At 46.8% G+C, this 16053-nt stretch overlaps 2 protein-coding genes across 2 annotated transcripts; both read left to right on the top strand.

Annotated features, from left to right (window-relative positions):
• Nucleotides 1–1255: 1255 nt before the first annotated feature.
• Nucleotides 1256–6615, top strand: LOC119301797 (nuclear pore complex protein NUP58-like). The gene is made up of 6 exons (XM_037578774.1): nt 1256–1707; nt 2348–2462; nt 3872–4291; nt 4563–5067; nt 6052–6092; nt 6250–6615. The coding sequence occupies exons 1-6, from the start codon at nt 1358–1360 to the stop codon at nt 6280–6282; spliced, it is 1464 nt and encodes a 487-aa protein (XP_037434671.1). The 5' UTR covers nt 1256–1357; the 3' UTR covers nt 6283–6615.
• A 2297-nt stretch (nt 6616–8912) lies between these two features.
• Nucleotides 8913–11969, top strand: LOC119301796 (thylakoidal processing peptidase 1, chloroplastic-like). The gene is made up of 6 exons (XM_037578773.1): nt 8913–10070; nt 10168–10236; nt 10328–10396; nt 10536–10622; nt 11164–11231; nt 11483–11969. Exons 1-6 carry the CDS (start codon nt 9234–9236, stop codon nt 11604–11606), a joined length of 1254 nt encoding a protein of 417 aa, XP_037434670.1. The 5' UTR covers nt 8913–9233; the 3' UTR covers nt 11607–11969.
• The last annotated feature ends 4084 nt before the right edge of the window (nt 11970–16053 follow it).

Here is a 16053-nt window from a genome sequence, read left to right as displayed (position 1 = left end):
TGTGTTAAGATCGCTTGACTTGTTCAAAGTTGCTAAAATCTGCCAAGAACTAAAATTGGAAAAAGGCTAGATTTTTATTTGGTCAAGTAGTCTAATCACCCCCCTTTAGACATACTTTCGATCCTACAGCTATCTTCTGCGCCTCAACCACCTGGAGCGTTGGCAATGGCGACAAGTGCAAGTTCTGGACCGACCACTGGATCGACGGACGACCGGTGGCCGAGATCGCTCCTCAACTATTTCAAATTATCCCGAAGAGGCGGCGGAAGATTCGCACGGTCAGAGACGGCCTATCCCAGTGTTCCTGGGTGCAGGACATCCATGGCGCTCTTGGCCCTGCCGCCATGGTGCAATACGTGCAGCTCTAGCGGGCGGTGCGCCACATTCAGCTCACCGACTCCTCGGACACCATCCGATGGCGCTGGACTACCTCGGGCATCTACTCTGCCATCATGCTACCACAGGCCCTCTTCCTTGGAGTTTGCGAGGAACCACATTAGAAGCTCACATGGAAATCTTGGGCACCACTTCGCGTCAAGTTCTTCATCTGGCTCGCTCTGCAAAACCGGCGCTGGACGGCGGAGCGTCTTGCTAGACACGACCTGCCTCATGAACCTGCTTGTGCCCTCTGCGATCAAGAAGACAAAACGATGCAGCACTTGCTGGCTGGCTGCTCCTTCTCCCGCCATGTGTGGCATGATATTCTTGCTTGGGCTAGATCTCCTACGAACCTGCCGACCGTAGACACCGACTTCCTTGCGTGGTGGGCATCTTCTTGAGCCCTCGCGCCCGCTGCCGCGCGTAAAGGATTGTCCTCCCTCATCATCCTCACCGCTTGGTGGATTTGGAAGCACCGGAACGGCTGCACCTTCGACGGTGACCGACCCTCTGTCTCTCACCTATGCTCCACGCTCAAAGACGAAGCGCGTCTGTGGGCTCGGGCTGGCGCCACCGCAATTGGTAACATCATCCCACAGACCTAGGATAGGATGTTGAGGGGATGAGCAACCCTATCTGTTTGCTTGATGACCACTTACATGCCTTCCTTGTGTACATGGCATAGTGTGTCGTCTTAATCTCATGCTGTAAACACTCTCCTTCTATCAATGAAAAGGTACGCATCCTTAGCGTATTCGCGAAAAAAAAATCGCTTTTGAATCTTCTAACCGGGGGCAAAACCGTAAAGTTGTCCACTCCGCTCCTGATTCTCTTTCCGGTCTCCTAGGGTTTAAAGAACTCGCCGAGCCCACCCCACGCGGCCCAGAGCCCACTAACTCCGTCTCGATCTCCTCGTCCCGTTATCCCCGGCTCCCCGCGCCGCCCTCGCCGGAGAGGAGCCCCTCCGCCATCCGCGGCAATGGCGTTCTCCTTCTCCTCGCCGGCGCAGCAGAACCCTTTCCAGACGCCAACGCAGCAGAATCCGTTCCAAACCCCAGCGCCGCAGAACCCGTTTCAGACTCCGTCGCCGGCGCAGACTCAGGCGCCGGCGCAGTCGCCTTCGCCGTTCCAGTTTAACTTCCAGCAACCCCAGCAGCAGCAGCAGCAGCAGCAACAACAACAGCAGCAGCAGCAGCAGCAACAGGCCGCGCCGACGGCGCAGCCTCAGCAGCAGCTGATGCTGTATACAAAGGAGGGGAAGCCCGCAGGGTACAACACGAAGTGGGATGAGCTCCACGCCGACTCGCAGAAGGCGCTGCTTCAGATCGAGTATGGCTTCCCAAATTTTTCTTTCTATTTTCCGGTAAAAAAAAGTATGCTTCTTTTCTGTGTGATGAGTTGGGGCGTCATTGGTTACAATTTTTTTTGGTTAATCTCTTGGTTTGCTCCAATTGATTGGAATCTCACCCCTTGTTGTTTACCCAATTGTACCATACTTCTATACTAGGTCAGCTTAGTGAAATGCACTGTCGTTGGGTTGGATGAGTGGAGTAGTTTTTATGTGCGCGTGTGATTCAAATTAAGACATTGCGCGATAAGATTGCGTTTTTCAAGTTTCCCAGGCATCAATTTTCTTAATTTGCTGAATTATTGTACTACTATTGTTGAGGGTTTCTGTTTGAGGTGGTTTAGTAGTGTCCATTATTGTTGATTTGAGGTATTGGGCGAAAGACAAGTGCTTTTGGTGTTCTATATGATCTTATTTGCCAGTTAAGCTGGGTTGTTAAGCTGCTGCTTCTATTGGCATGGAGGTGGCAATTTTATGAGCTTAGGGTTACAGGAGTTTGTATCCTTCCATTATCTGTTTAGCAATTGGTGTCATACTGCTGCAGTCTACACTCTGAATTACCTGGAAGATTTTTGTGCTGAAAATACCTAGAATGTGGTTTGCTAACAATCAATCTTGTAGGGATAAAATACGGGAGTACAAGGACGAGAGTGAAAGGTTGGATCAGTGCAGTCGCCTTCATGACTCCTCAATCTCGAATGTCAATTTTGAGCTCGATGCAAGTCACATTGCTCAGGTTCGACTATTTCCCTTGCTCAAGTTTCTCATTGCATGGAGTGTATGTATCTTTGTTTTTGTCTTGTTCCATTGCTGAAACAATGAACTTTCACACATACTCCCTCCGTCCGCGAATAAGTGTACTTCTAGCTTTTGTCCTAAGTCAAAGTTTTAAAATTTTAATCAACTATATACAAAAGAATAGTAACATATATGACACCAAATTGATATATTATGAAAGTATAATTCAAAACGGACTATTACTAATTTAGTGCCATAAATGCTGCTACTTTTCCCTCTAAAGTTGGTCAAAGTTTTAAAACTTTGACTTAAGACAAAAGCTAGAAGTACACTTATTCGCGGACGGAGGAAGTATCCATTTGACCACTGGAAGATCAATGAGCTAGTGAAGTGCAATGGAGACAAATAGCATTGTGCTTATTCACCTTCAACTCTCAATTGGAAAAGATATTCGTCTGCATATTTGATATCATAAACTTGACCCAAGAAGAGAATTGTGTGTTTTGTCACTGCCTAGCGCCTATCTCACTTAAGCGCATGCATAGCATGATTAAGCGCTAGGCGGTATGTGTCACCTAGTAGTAGGACCTAGGCATTCCTTTTTTTCCCCACTGGAACAGAGTAGCCTGAATGTTGCGTATTATTTTGTACTAGTTCCCTGAATGATGGACATGTATCGTCTTAGCACAGAGTATTCTGTAATGGAATTTTCCCAGTAAGCAATATTAGCAAGACTGTAAGATATGCAATTTAATCGTTAGATGGTAAAGCTTAGTTCACAATCAGAAATTCCTCTGTCAGGAATAGTGACTAAACTGTCTCTTGTAAAAGAAAAAAGAACATTTATACAGCTAAATTAATATATTAGCACAGAAATGTAAATAAGTTTGTGAAACAGTGCAGGCTAAGGGTTATACCTTAAGATTGGGCCAGCCATTATATTTTTGGAGTTCTGCAAAAGAAAAAAAGAGAGAAGAAAATTTGAAGTTAATATCCCATGTAGCATTGAATATTTTATTTCGAAGTAATGGTCCTTGTATTCCCTATGAAAGCAGTCTTCTTGGACACTGGCATGGTCTCCAAATGCAACTTCTGCCACTGTTTTTTTTATCGTAATATAGTTGTAATACCCCACAGAATTACATATTATGGAAGTACCTTTTCATGACAAAATTCACACATACGATTTTCATCAAGTATCTAAGCAATTTAGAAGATATTGGAAGTTCTGTCTCGGCCTCTGTCCTCCAGAATGACATCTGTTTTAGTCCATAACTGTAAGCATATTTGTGGCAATAGGGAGTGTTATCTATTCCTAATTGGGTAATACATACGTTCATAAAGCACATGCTACCTATTCCTAGAACATCCCTCCTTGGGCAGATAATTATTCATTTGCTTTAACAGGAACTCGCAGGGACTGCAACCGTAATTGAGAGAGAGAAGGTATCTGTTCAGGAGTTGATGACTGTTGTCAATGAAATGATGTGGAACACAGAATTTGCTATTCGCTCATATATGATGTTGAGACCAAGGTTCCTCAAATCAGCCACAGGTTCTTCAAATCCTTCTGGACCTGCTGGAGCTCTGCCCAATCAGCCTGGACCAACCAATGATTTCTATAGTGGCGTCCCAAAGAGGCCTTCCCTTTTTATGCTGCAAACTGTCAACAAGTTTGAGAAGTATCTTGACGAATGCTGCAAGTGGATTACTGAACTAGAGCAGCTGGTTCAAATCGAGAGCAATAAAAGATCATCATCTTCTGTGGAATCTCTACCAAAAGTTATGTCGAATGTGCATGACTATTTCATCTATGTCGCTTCAAAGGTAACATCTTATTATTCATCTATGTTACTTCTATGGTGACACCTTGTTTATACGGAAATGAGAAATCTAACATGTACTGTTCAAATTAGTATTTTTGAAGTTGCGAACATGATATCCGCCATTTATTGTTGATTATTAGTGCCTATATATAAGGCAGTTAACTGATGAATTTTCTAGTAAAATCAAATAGTATATGGACAATATAAGAGGGGGAAAAGTTTTTGTTATTGTGTCCATGGAAACTGAATATCTAATGTTACTTTCTGTACAGGTGGAAAATCTTCATCAGTATGTTGTGTCGATGAAAACTGAATATCTACATGGTCAGCGCCGTCTGGGCAATGCAAATGATCCATTTCTAGAGGCAAATAGAAGAGAAGCAGCCAAAGAAGAAGCAGCTGCCAAAAGGGTCCATCCGACATTGCACTTGCCTGCTCCTGTACAGCCCACAACACAAGTTGCTGCACCAGCAACAAGCCAACCACAGCAATCTTTGCTCCCTTCTGGAGGAACTTCCTCGAGTGCCTTCACAGCTTTTAGCATGCCGGCCTCTGCTCCATCCACTTCAAGTCTCTTTTCAACACCAACAACTTCAAGTCTCACAACTAACCTTTTCGGTACAACTGGATCAGCCTCGCTGTCCACACCATTTGGGACATCCTCCACTCCCACTCTTGGATCAACACCAACTCCGTCTGGATTTGGGGGTATCACCCCATCTTTTCCTTCAACACCTGCTTTAACTGGAACTTCACTATTCTCTACGCCATTTGGAGGTACTCAAACTTCCTTGTGATGTATGTTACTTGATGTTCATTTCAATTGACCTCTGGTCATGAGGGTAAAGGTTCTATGAGAAATGTCAGTTGCACACAGTAAAACCAAAATCGTTTTATGTGCTGTACTGCATTACTTTGATGGCTCTCCCAGATCCGAATGGTTTGAAGTGTTTAGAAATTTGCATTACTTTGATGACTCCCATAGTTTTCGCTGCAATCTGAATGTATCCTTGCTGCAAATTGTTAGTATCAGCAGTTCAGCACCGCTGGGATCTTTAAAAATCTTGTACAGTATATGCTGCAAAACCGCTAATCTTGTTATTTGAGGCGACATGTTCTCAGTTGAACGCTGAATCCCTATGGTGATTCCCAGCAGTTTTGGCGTGTCTGCATTTTTCTTTCTTATGGCATATTTCCCCTCCAAGGCAGTACTCTTCATCGGCAAATCCGAATGTCTCGATCCGAGTTGAGACCCACCTACAGAAATTGATCCATCAACGGCTTTTTCTATAGTGGGAGGAAGTCTCCAACTCCTGAGCAGCTAACTTCTTTTTCTGAGCAGCTTCATAAAATTTATAGACCTGTCAATTTCCTCCTGTGTACTGCCCAACACTAGACCACTATCTACAGCAGATTTTACTAGACTAGCAGAATCAATGGAATTGCAAATAGCATATCTGTTAGTTGTAGCTGCAATGGAATTAACTGTGTCATGTAAATGTTAATACCTTAGCGCAATCTGTTGATGACAGCACTAGTGTACGTGATCTGTGCATCAGTACTTCAGCTAGTTATAAAAAAGCTAGCATGTCTGCGCATACACTGACACTGCTTTACTTTACGTCATTTTTTAATTTGATTTGTTAGTATCGTTACTGCCCATGTCGTGGCTCTATACTTTCAGTAGAACTAAACAATGTTTTCCCTTGTTAATTCATTTCTGTGATTTGTATGACATTCCATTTGTGTACCTACCTACAGGTGGTGCTACAGCTTCCGGGTCCAGCTTTGGTGGCACATCTGTGAGTAAAATTCCCATCATCTTACGACAGCATCCTTTGTTCATTAGCAGTAGTTGACAATGCCAAGCACAAGTTTTTTTTTGTTTGTTTCACACACGATGTAGTATGCTGTCAGATCGTCAATCTCCTCACACCTTGTTATTTTTGTTCGGTGCAGAAAGGGAGGTCAAAGGCCCGAGGCCGGCGCTAGACGTGACTTGATCGGCCGTGAAATGCGGGCGGGCGCCTCTTGTATCTCCTGTCTACTGAGAAAAGAAAAAACTTGTAATTAATTTTCCAGGCAATTCTACCGGTGGAGCTTGGGTGACTATCTATCTTGTCAATTGCCTGGTACCAGATTCATTTGTCTAACGCTTGTTGTTAGCATCGTTCTGCCTGTGGACTATCTATCTCAGTGCTAACAGAGCTAAGATTCCTATTTTTAGAGGCAAAGGTTGTAAACTTGTAATGGCACAACTAGTTTGTGATTGTCATTGCAGAACCTTGGTCTTGCAGCCTGTCTAGTGTTTTATTTATTTTGTCATCACTGGAGCATAAATTTTTCGGGGTTTCTTTTCGAGTCGGGCTGTTGGCTGCTGGGCTAGGAGAAAATTGACACTCCTTCCAGTGATTCTCATTGCTTATTGTTATGGTGATGATGAAGCTGCTACGACCTGTCTCGTTCTGGGGAACGGGCACGCAGGTCAAAGATTGTGTTATGTTAATTACTCTTATGTGGCACTCTGCGTGTGGTGTCGTGCATGGATGCGTGAATGCACGGCACCAGCACTTGAGTATGAAGCCTTTTTTCTTTTTCTCAATTCTGTTTCTCGTTTTGACTGGGACGTCCTGATGAGTGAAGCTCCCGCCTTTGTGCACACAAGGGGAGGAGGGTTGACACATTGAGAAGCTAGTTTTCAACCCAAGCATATGCATATCCATTTCCCATTTTTGAACGAACGAACTCGGCAGTGTTCAGCACGTCACGTAGGTAGTAGAGCTGGACAGTTTCTTCTTCTTTTTGAAACAAAACAAAGAGCTGGACAAATCTAGAAACCCTCGTGACCGGGAGAAGGTCCGCTGCTGTTCCTTCCGTGTAAGTTCTACTGCTAGCCATTTCCATACAGGGAAAGGAAGATTCATCCGATGACCCAACCTCTGGTTGGTGCGTCTAACGTTTCACTACATCCGAACCTGTCTAGATTTTCACTGACACGCCGTTGTTCTTAGTACATCGTTGTGGCAGCAGCGGCACGGTCGTCACCTGATCGCGACGGATCCTTCTTCCTCCCTGATGAGAATCGTCAGCGCTTACGACCTCTGCTGCTCCCGGTTTTCCTGTTGCAGTTATCCGGTCGATTGGCAGCAAAGCAATTCTGATTGCCACCGTGCCCAACCAATCACTGGCCAGAGAGGCCTCACTCACCGTCACTGGGGCCGAGAAGCAGCGGGGCGATACCGATCACGTGGTGTAATAAAGCGACGAGCCACTACGCATAAACATTGCTTCACGTTACCGTCAACGGAGCTACACATAAACATCTGTACTCTGCCATCTGCAGCGGCGTTTCCTTCTCTGAGAGGTAGCGGCCTGGCCTGTCCGGTCTAATTTGTCTCCGTTAAACTTTCCAGTCGTTATCTAGGATCTTTTTCCTCTTCCGAAGGATCTCGATCTTGGCCATTCTCCTCCATGCTTCATTTTGGTTTGCAATTCTGTAAAAACCCAGAAATTATATGGGAAATGATAGTAGAAAATGCCATGGTTTCCTACGCAACCTTTGGACAAACGAACGGTATTCTTTTAAACTGGTTTCCTACGCAACCTTCCCAGTGGCGGTGCCAGAAAAATTGTCTTGTGTAGTCAATATGAATTTGTGTGGTCAACTATATGAATTTCCACAAATTTATTTCAATATTTCTACACCTATAAGCTAGTTTCACCAAAAAGCTGGGTAGTCAATTGACTACCCAGCTTGTACGTGGCTTCCCCACTGCACCTTCCTATAAAAATTGACCACCATTCGCATGTATCCGAGACATTTTTTTGGTCTCGTCTAAAAGTAAATCCAGCAGACTCGAATCGTCATGATAACTGCTAATGTGCTTTTAGTAATTAAAAAAACCACGAAAACAGAATCATCGTAATTTATGAGGCGCCCTCTATATCTGGCCTCTCAATCTCCAAATTTACGCCTCGGAGCCAACTTTTAAAGTGCGCTTCCTCCAAACCAAATTGTTTGGCACAAAGGAGATTTTCACGTGGGAATCGAAGAGGGATTGGAGGGAAATGATGTTTCATTGACGAGTGAGTCACATTAATACGGGTGCAACCAATACAAAGACGCCGAGTTTGCGCATCACCTTGACGGTCTTCATATGCACATGGAGCGCGCTCCATATCCATTTTGATGACGGTTCGTCTCTACCAGAGCTACTCTAATCAACCATTCGCACTTTTCATATTTTGCAGTTGTCTGCTTTACGTTGCATTCCTACAAAATCATCGTGTCTTTTTCTTGCTTTCTTACGTTTCTCGACCATGCGTTCCATAGACTTCCTAAAAATTGATGGTAAAAAAAAGCTCGATGCACGATTGCAAAGACAAACATATTATTTCCTCTCGCGGTTTCTCATTCAGTAAAAATGATGGTATAACAGTTAGTAATAAGTTTGCTCATTTCTCACTGTTTTCTTCTGTCGTTGAACCCATTTCCAATAGTAATTACCGGGAAAATTCTCAAAAATGTGCTTGGGGCCAGTGGATGTCCACCTCATCGTCAACAGTGAGCGCGCACGCGTCTATATACAGCACCCGCCCGTCGGCCTCGCGCTTTCCCTCCCCCGCAACGCCCACATCGCCGCCTACCTCGTTGACCGCCGCCGTTGACCTCGCCCTCCGGCGAGGCCAACTCGCCAAGCACTAACCCCGCCGCCGCCGCCGCCTGACCCCGCCGCACCTCCCCCGAGCCAGCGCCGCCCGACCCACCGGCCTCTCTCCCGGCTCGCCGCGGCCTCGCCATCCCCCGCCCAGCCGCCCCGCCAGTCGAACCCCGGCGACATGGTCTGCAATCAGTAGCCGATCGCGTCCCCCGTTGCTCGTTCTCCCCCGACCGCCCAATCCAGCTCTTCTCGGTAACACTACGGCTCCTCTGCTTGGTCGCCATGGCGATCCGCATCACCGTCTCCTACTCCGGCTACGTGGCGCAGAACCTCGCCGCGTCGCTCGGCCTCCGCTGCGGGTCCTCCGCCTCCGCCGGGTGCCGGTTCCTCCAGGAGGGGTCGTGGCGCCCCTTCTGCATCTTCACCTCCTCTCGCCACCAGCCCGACCGCCTCCGGGCCAGCGACGGTGACCGCCATGACGCCGCCGACGACCACAACCACCCCAAGCCTCAGGCCCTCGCTGCCGCCGCCGCTGCCGCCTCCGGAAGCCACTCTCTTTTCCCTTCGAGGCCCTACTCTTCGTCCAAGCCGCCGCCGCCGCCGCCTCTCGCCGTGGGGTTGCTGTCGGTGCTCGCCCAGGGTTCGACGGCTGGGTCGTCGACGGCTGGGATCTCCGGCGCCGCGTCTCTGGCCGGATCGTCGTCGATTTCGATCGGGCTGTTCAACCCGGCGCACCTCCTCCCGTTCTTGCAGACCGCGAGGTGGCTCCCCTGCAGCGACCTTGCCCCCTCCTCGTCTTCGGCGCCATCGTCCCCTCCTCCCTCGCCACCGCTGCCTTCGATCCGTCCCTCCAGGAAGACGTTCAGCGGTGTTCCACCCGCCGGAGCTTCCGCTTCTGCTTCTGGCGCGATTGCCCGGAACATCGGTGCTAGTGCCACAATGAGCAGGAGCAACTGGCTGTCCAAGTGGGTGAGCTCGTGCTCCGACGACGCCAAGACGGCCTTCGCCGCCGTGACCGTGCCGCTGCTCTACAGCTCCTCCCTTGCCGAGCCGAGGTCCATCCCGTCCAAGTCCATGTACCCGACCTTCGACGTCGGTGACCGGATTCTCGCCGAGAAGGTAAAACATTTTAGGGAGGATTATCTGATGATTAATTTGTCATTTTGCTCGCTCTACTTGGTTTCTGATCTTTGTTGTAATATAATGTGATCTGTAGGTGTCATATGTGTTCCGGGAACCAGAAATCTTGGACATTGTGATCTTCCGTGCTCCCCCAGCTCTTCAGGTATGATGATTTCCACTCTCTCCAATTTAGTGTTTCCATGGTTCATCATACTGGTGAATTTGATGCTAATTTGAGTGCAATGTTATGGCAGGATATGGGGTACAGCTCCGGTGATGTGTTCATCAAGAGGGTTGTGGCCAAGGGAGGGGACTACGTCGAAGTAAGCTTTTATCCCAGTGGTAGTGCCTTGTGTTTGTTTCTTTGCGTTGCTACTAGTAATTTGTTGTGCTTGTGCTGCAAAAAGTTTGATTCTTTGCTCGAGCCGAGCTATAACAGTTGTTCACTTGGTTCTTCGATAGGTGCGTGATGGCAAGTTACTGGTCAATGGGGTACTTCAAGATGAAGAATTTGTGCTGGAGGCACACAACTATGAGATGGAACCATTGGTATGTTTATCTTCTGTGTCTAGTCTCTAGTGTCTCTGCCACCGCGTATCTTGTATTCTGTGAGCTATGCCATCATTGTACATTATATGATCTTTGAACATTTAGGCCTTTTTGCGGTTGTTTTGCTAAATTTAGCTGAATTCTGGGACCTGTAGTTTGTTAGTAGAATACGGAGTATTTACTAATGCAAGTAAGATTATTCTGTTAGTGTCTAAAGAAGAAATCTTTGTAACAAACTTTTATACCTACGAGCGAATATAAATAAATAAGCGCTTATGAAAAGCCACCACAATGACAAAAGGAGCCTTAGCTGACATGATCCCATTGAAATGTTTGATTTTTGGTCAAAGCAAACAGAATCTGAAATTTTAGAATGAATTTGGCATTAAAAGTATCAATTGCGCCACATACCGGCCCACTAGTAGCAGAGAATATTTCACCCAGCGTTGCATATCTCCTTGCATATTCATACATGACAATGCCTATAGAAATGCCAGCCTTTCCGATTTCCGCGAACTAATCGCTGCTGTTATTCTTGCAGCTTGTGCCGGAAGGGTATGTGTTTGTGCTGGGAGACAACCGTAACAACAGCTTAGACTCCCATAACTGGTATGCTCCGAGCTCCATTTTCATCCCATAAGCTTCAGCTACATAGTACTCCCTCCGTTCCTAAATACTTGTCTTTCTTGGCATTTTAACAAGTGACTACATACGGAGCAAAATGAGTGAATCTACACTCTAAAATATGTCTACATACATCCGTATATAGTAGTCATTTGAAATGTCTAGAAAGACAAATATTTAGGAACGGAGGGAGTAGAATCCAGGTTTGATTACTTTTGTGATCTGTGGTGTTTCAGGGGGCCGCTCCCGGTGAGGAACATACTCGGCAGATCCGTGTTCCGGTACTGGCCACCGTCGAAGATAACGGATACAAGATACTACCAACCCGATGCGGCGCTCTACGCGGTGGGGATGTCGTGACGACACGTGCCTCCGGCGATGCCGTGGCAACCAATCCTCTTGTTTCATCGAGAGTTTGTATTTAGAACTGTGAATGAATTCCCGTTCCGTTCGTTTTTCGCTGCCTACTGGCAGGCGCTTGTTAAAAGACCACGAAAAGCTTGGTTATGTGTAGAGACTAGAGAGCAGCTGCTGAGGGAGCATTCATTCATTCATTTTGCTTCAGAGCTGGACGATTTTTGTTCTGCTTCCAGCAAGCTGGCTGGGAGATGTAAGGTACAGTATATTTGAAAAAAGAAAAAAAAATGTAAGGTACAGTATATTAGAAAAAAAAGACGAATGCAAATGCAATGGCCAGCTGCTCTGTGGTTTTTCGTGTGTGTACTGAAACAGCTTTTTTTTGCTTACTGTCGAAACTGAGCTGGCATTGTGATTTTAGTGTAGTGAAGTCTGAGTTTCATCTGAATCACGGGTGAATTACTGCACTCTTTTAGCGTGAGCTACTACCTCCGTCACGGTTTAGAAGGCGCGTTTGGAAATTCTCTGGGACCTAGGTGGTTATCTATTGGTTATGAGATGGGTTAAAAAATAACATTCACACTATGCATGCATATAGAAATAGTATATCGGAGTACTAATTAGCTACTAGAAATAAATGCAATGTGCCCTAAACCTTGTCTATTGTGGAAACACACGCAAATTTAACTATGTCTTCTAAACCGTGACGGAGGGAGTATTACATTCTCTATTTTATTTAATGGGAATTACATTCTCTTTTAGTATGACGTGCGTTGTGCCGCAGCCAACGATTAGTTGCAAATATGATAGCTTGTGATGCTTACGTGTTCATGGTAGAAATAGAAATGAGGCTGCATATATGCCTTGTTTTTATTTGAAAAAAATAAACTCTTGACATCCTAAAATGCTAAAAATTTCTACCGTTAGCTGATGTTATCTGAGAAAATGGTGTTGTTTACTATTCCCTCTCTTTTCTGCGAGTTGAATCAAATGTTACACAATGGGACATGAGATCAGTTACCAATGGACCATTGGGTCAACTCCATGCCCTTGAGCAAAACAGAGGGTCGGCCCATTCCCATCCCAGGACCCGAACCCCTGGCCCGTCTTTTGGCAGCATTGCCCCTTTTCACGCTTCATCGTCAGCACGCGTGCGCAGCACCTGCGACGCCCAGGCCGATCGGAGCTCCCGAACGGGTCCCTGGCGCTCATGCACCCGTGCTCATGGGCCAGCCCAAGAAGAAGGCAAGTGCTCATGGGTCCTGGTCGCTCGATCATGCTTGATCGCTCAACCGTCGACTTTTTTTCTTTTGATGTTCCCTCAAGTTAGGGTTTCTCTTTCCTCTCGGGGCGATCTACGTCGCCGCCGTTGAGACCTGAATTTCCCTACCTCCGCCGTGGTCCGCGACCTCTGATCCTGGACAGGGGGCGCGTCTGGCGCTCACTGATCCGGGCGGACGTGGGAGGAGGAGGCTTTTAGGGTTCCTGAAGAAGGCCCGATTGTCTCTAGTCGGGTTAGGGATCGAGAGCAGATGGCATCGGATGGTGCTTCGGGTTCTGATACGGCAGGCCGATCGGAGATAGACGGTGTGGCGTCATTGATGAAGGAACTTGGCCTGCGGGAAGAGGATCTCGACGACGTAGTTTTTGATGACAAGACCGCACCGCCAGAGGCGGCTCGTTGGATTGCGCTCGCGAAGGTTCACTGTCAAATCATATAGTCAATATTGGTTTTTCAAGAACATGAGAGCTGCATGGGATCTTGCCCAAGAGGTACAGTTCAAGCCGTTAGAGGATAACTTGTATACGATCCAGTTTTCATGCTTGGGAGACTGGGAGAGAGTAATCCAAGATGGGCCTTGGCACTTCAGAGGAGACGCTGTTACCATTAAGCCCTATGATGGTTTGGCGAAACCTTCTACTGTCCATCTTGATACTATTGATATTTGGGTGCAAATTCATGATGTACCCCCTCTGTATGCTCATCTAGTCCCATCTATGGCGGCAAAGGTGGGTGAAGTTCTATTTGATGAACCACTTTCGCAAGATTTTACGGGGAATTTCCACAGAGTATGGGTGAGGATCAACGTTACTAAGCCTTTGAAGAATGTTGTCTCTATGATACGGGAGGGAAGGAGGCAAATTTACAGATTGAAATATGAGAAACTACCTGATTGGTGTGCGGTTTGTGGCATGTTAGGCCACTTATTCAAGGAGCATGGTACGGGGATCCACCCTCCATCTGCACTTGTTTTCAAGGAGCTAAGGGCATCTTGGGTGATGCGGACATGCCAAGGCCCTGGGAGTGGCCGCGGCCGTAGAGGCGGACGTCGTGGAGGCCGTAGTGGCCGTGGACACAGTGCAAGATCCGAGCATGAGGCTGCCCACGCTGGGGGAGAGGAGTTTGACGAGGACAAGGGTACACAGATGGATGAGGCGGAACGCAACAAGAAGAGGACGCAGCAAACCGTGATGGAGACCTCTCAGAACTCAGGAGGATCTGTCATCGGGGATGTGCTAGCCTTGCCCCCGCCACAGACACCGTTGAGCCCGCCACCGAAGCATGAGCTGAAGAGAGTGAAAACAGGAATGATAAATGAGAAGAGTACACAAGAGAAGAGCAACAATAAAGGCAGCAAATCGTCAGATGCAACATCGGCGGACTCCCAGGTAGAGTACCGCCAGGCACAATGAGTCTCCTCAGCTGGAACTGCCGTGGCGTGGGCAAGGCCGCGACAGTCCGAGAGCTCCATGAGCTAGCACGGAAATTTGCCCCTACCCTGCTATGTATCGTGGAAACCCAGATTGATAGAGTTAGGGTAGAAAAACTAGCAAGTACTCTTGGTTACGATAATGCTTTTGCTGTTAGTAGTCAGGGCCGGAGTGGTGGCCTCGGAATTTTTTGGAACAGTCCAATAAATATTGAAATTCTTGGTTATTCAATGTATCATATTGACTGTAAGGTGGATGAACCAGGAAAGGAATCTTGGAGGGCCTCGTGTTTCTATGGAGAAGCACAAACGCAGCTAAGGTACCAGACTTGGGATACGATGAAGGGGATTGCATCTTAGAGTGAGCTGCCGTGGATTTGTTTTGGGGATTTCAACAAAGTACTGCGTCCGGAAGAACATGAAGGAGTCGGAGAGCGAAGCAATGCCCAAATCCAGGGCTTTTGGGATGCAGTTGATATCTGCATGTTGGAAGATATTGGCTATCAAGGTAATTTTTGGACATGGGAGAAAAAGGTCACGTGAGGAAGCTACACTCGCGTCCGTCTGGATAGAGTGCTTGCATCAGCTGAATGGGTTGTCAGATTCCCGAATGCATATGTGAAACACCTCACAACGGCGTCAAGTGACCATTGCCCGATCCTGATTAATATGGAGGATACTCAAGCTCGTCCTCCAGCCAAGCCACCTTTCCGTTATGAGGTGATGTGGGAGACACATGAGCAATGGAATGATACATTGAGACAATGCTGGATCGGTGATCAGCCGGCGCTGAACCCGGAGGAGCTACAGACTAAACTTACTAATCTGGGAAGTAACTTGGGCAGGTGGAATAGAGAGACTTTTGGGAGTGTCCGAAAGGAGATAAAACAGCAGCTTGAGGAGCTTGAGCGGCTTCGTGGGGACCCAGCAAGAATGGGGCTGTCACATCGTGAGATTAAAGTCAACGAACGATTAGTTGAACTCTATCATTGTGAAGAGCTTATGTGGCGACAACGGCCGAGAATTGAATGGTTAGCTTCGGGGGATAAGAATACCAAATTTTTCCACCTTCGAGCAAGTAGGAGAAGGAAGAAAAACATGATAAAGGCCTTAGTTAATGCGCTTGGTGTTACTGTTGAGGAGCCAGCCGAACTAAAAGAGATGGTTATGGATTTCTATAAAAGCTTGTACAACACGGAAGGGGTCACATACATAGAGAGGGTCCTCCAACATCTACCTGCTAAGGTTACACCTCAGATGAATGAGATGTTAGTGGCACCATACACAAAAGAAGAGGTCAAGAAGGCTCTCTTTCAAATGGGCCCGACAAAGGCAGCAGGCCCAGATGGATTCCCAGCACAGTTTTACCAAAAACATTGGGAAATCTGTGGAGATGAAGTGACCACGGCTGTCTTGATGATAATTAAAGGGGAGGAGAGCGCAGAGTGTGTTAATGACACGGTGCTGGTGCTTATTCCTAAGGTGATGAACCCGACACTCTTAACGCAATTCCGTCCTATCAGTTTATGTAACGTCATATACAAAATTTCTTCCAAAGTTGTTGCAAACAGGTTGAAACTTATCCTACCGGAGATAATATCAGAAGAGCAATCTGCGTTTGTGCCAGGTCGGTTGATAACTGACAATATCATTTGTGCTTATAAATGTCTGCACTTTATGAAGCGAAGCAAAGCCAAAACAAATAGTCATTGTGCGTTGAAGTTGGACATGATGAAGGC

Source organism: Triticum dicoccoides, chromosome 5A, assembly GCF_002162155.2.
Source record: "Triticum dicoccoides isolate Atlit2015 ecotype Zavitan chromosome 5A, WEW_v2.0, whole genome shotgun sequence".
In the NCBI taxonomy this organism is placed as follows: domain Eukaryota; kingdom Viridiplantae; phylum Streptophyta; class Magnoliopsida; order Poales; family Poaceae; genus Triticum; species Triticum dicoccoides.
The sequence above is the reverse complement of the archived record's forward strand: the minus strand, read 5'-3'. Positions and strand labels throughout refer to the sequence as shown.

Excerpts from the sequence above, each read along its gene's own strand:
- LOC119301797 (XM_037578774.1), top strand. The coding sequence starts at position 1,358 with ATGGCGTTCTCCTTCTCCTCGCCGGCGCAGCAGAACCCTTTCCAGACG. Across the intron at positions 2,463-3,871 it reads ATGCAAGTCACATTGCTCAG|GAACTCGCAGGGACTGCAAC; the intron begins GTTCGACTATTT and ends TTGCTTTAACAG. Across the intron at positions 6,093-6,249 it reads CCAGCTTTGGTGGCACATCT|AAAGGGAGGTCAAAGGCCCG; the intron begins GTGAGTAAAATT and ends TGTTCGGTGCAG.
- LOC119301796 (XM_037578773.1), top strand. The coding sequence starts at position 9,234 with ATGGCGATCCGCATCACCGTCTCCTACTCCGGCTACGTGGCGCAGAAC. Across the intron at positions 10,071-10,167 it reads ACCGGATTCTCGCCGAGAAG|GTGTCATATGTGTTCCGGGA; the intron begins GTAAAACATTTT and ends TGTGATCTGTAG. Across the intron at positions 10,237-10,327 it reads GTGCTCCCCCAGCTCTTCAG|GATATGGGGTACAGCTCCGG; the intron begins GTATGATGATTT and ends ATGTTATGGCAG.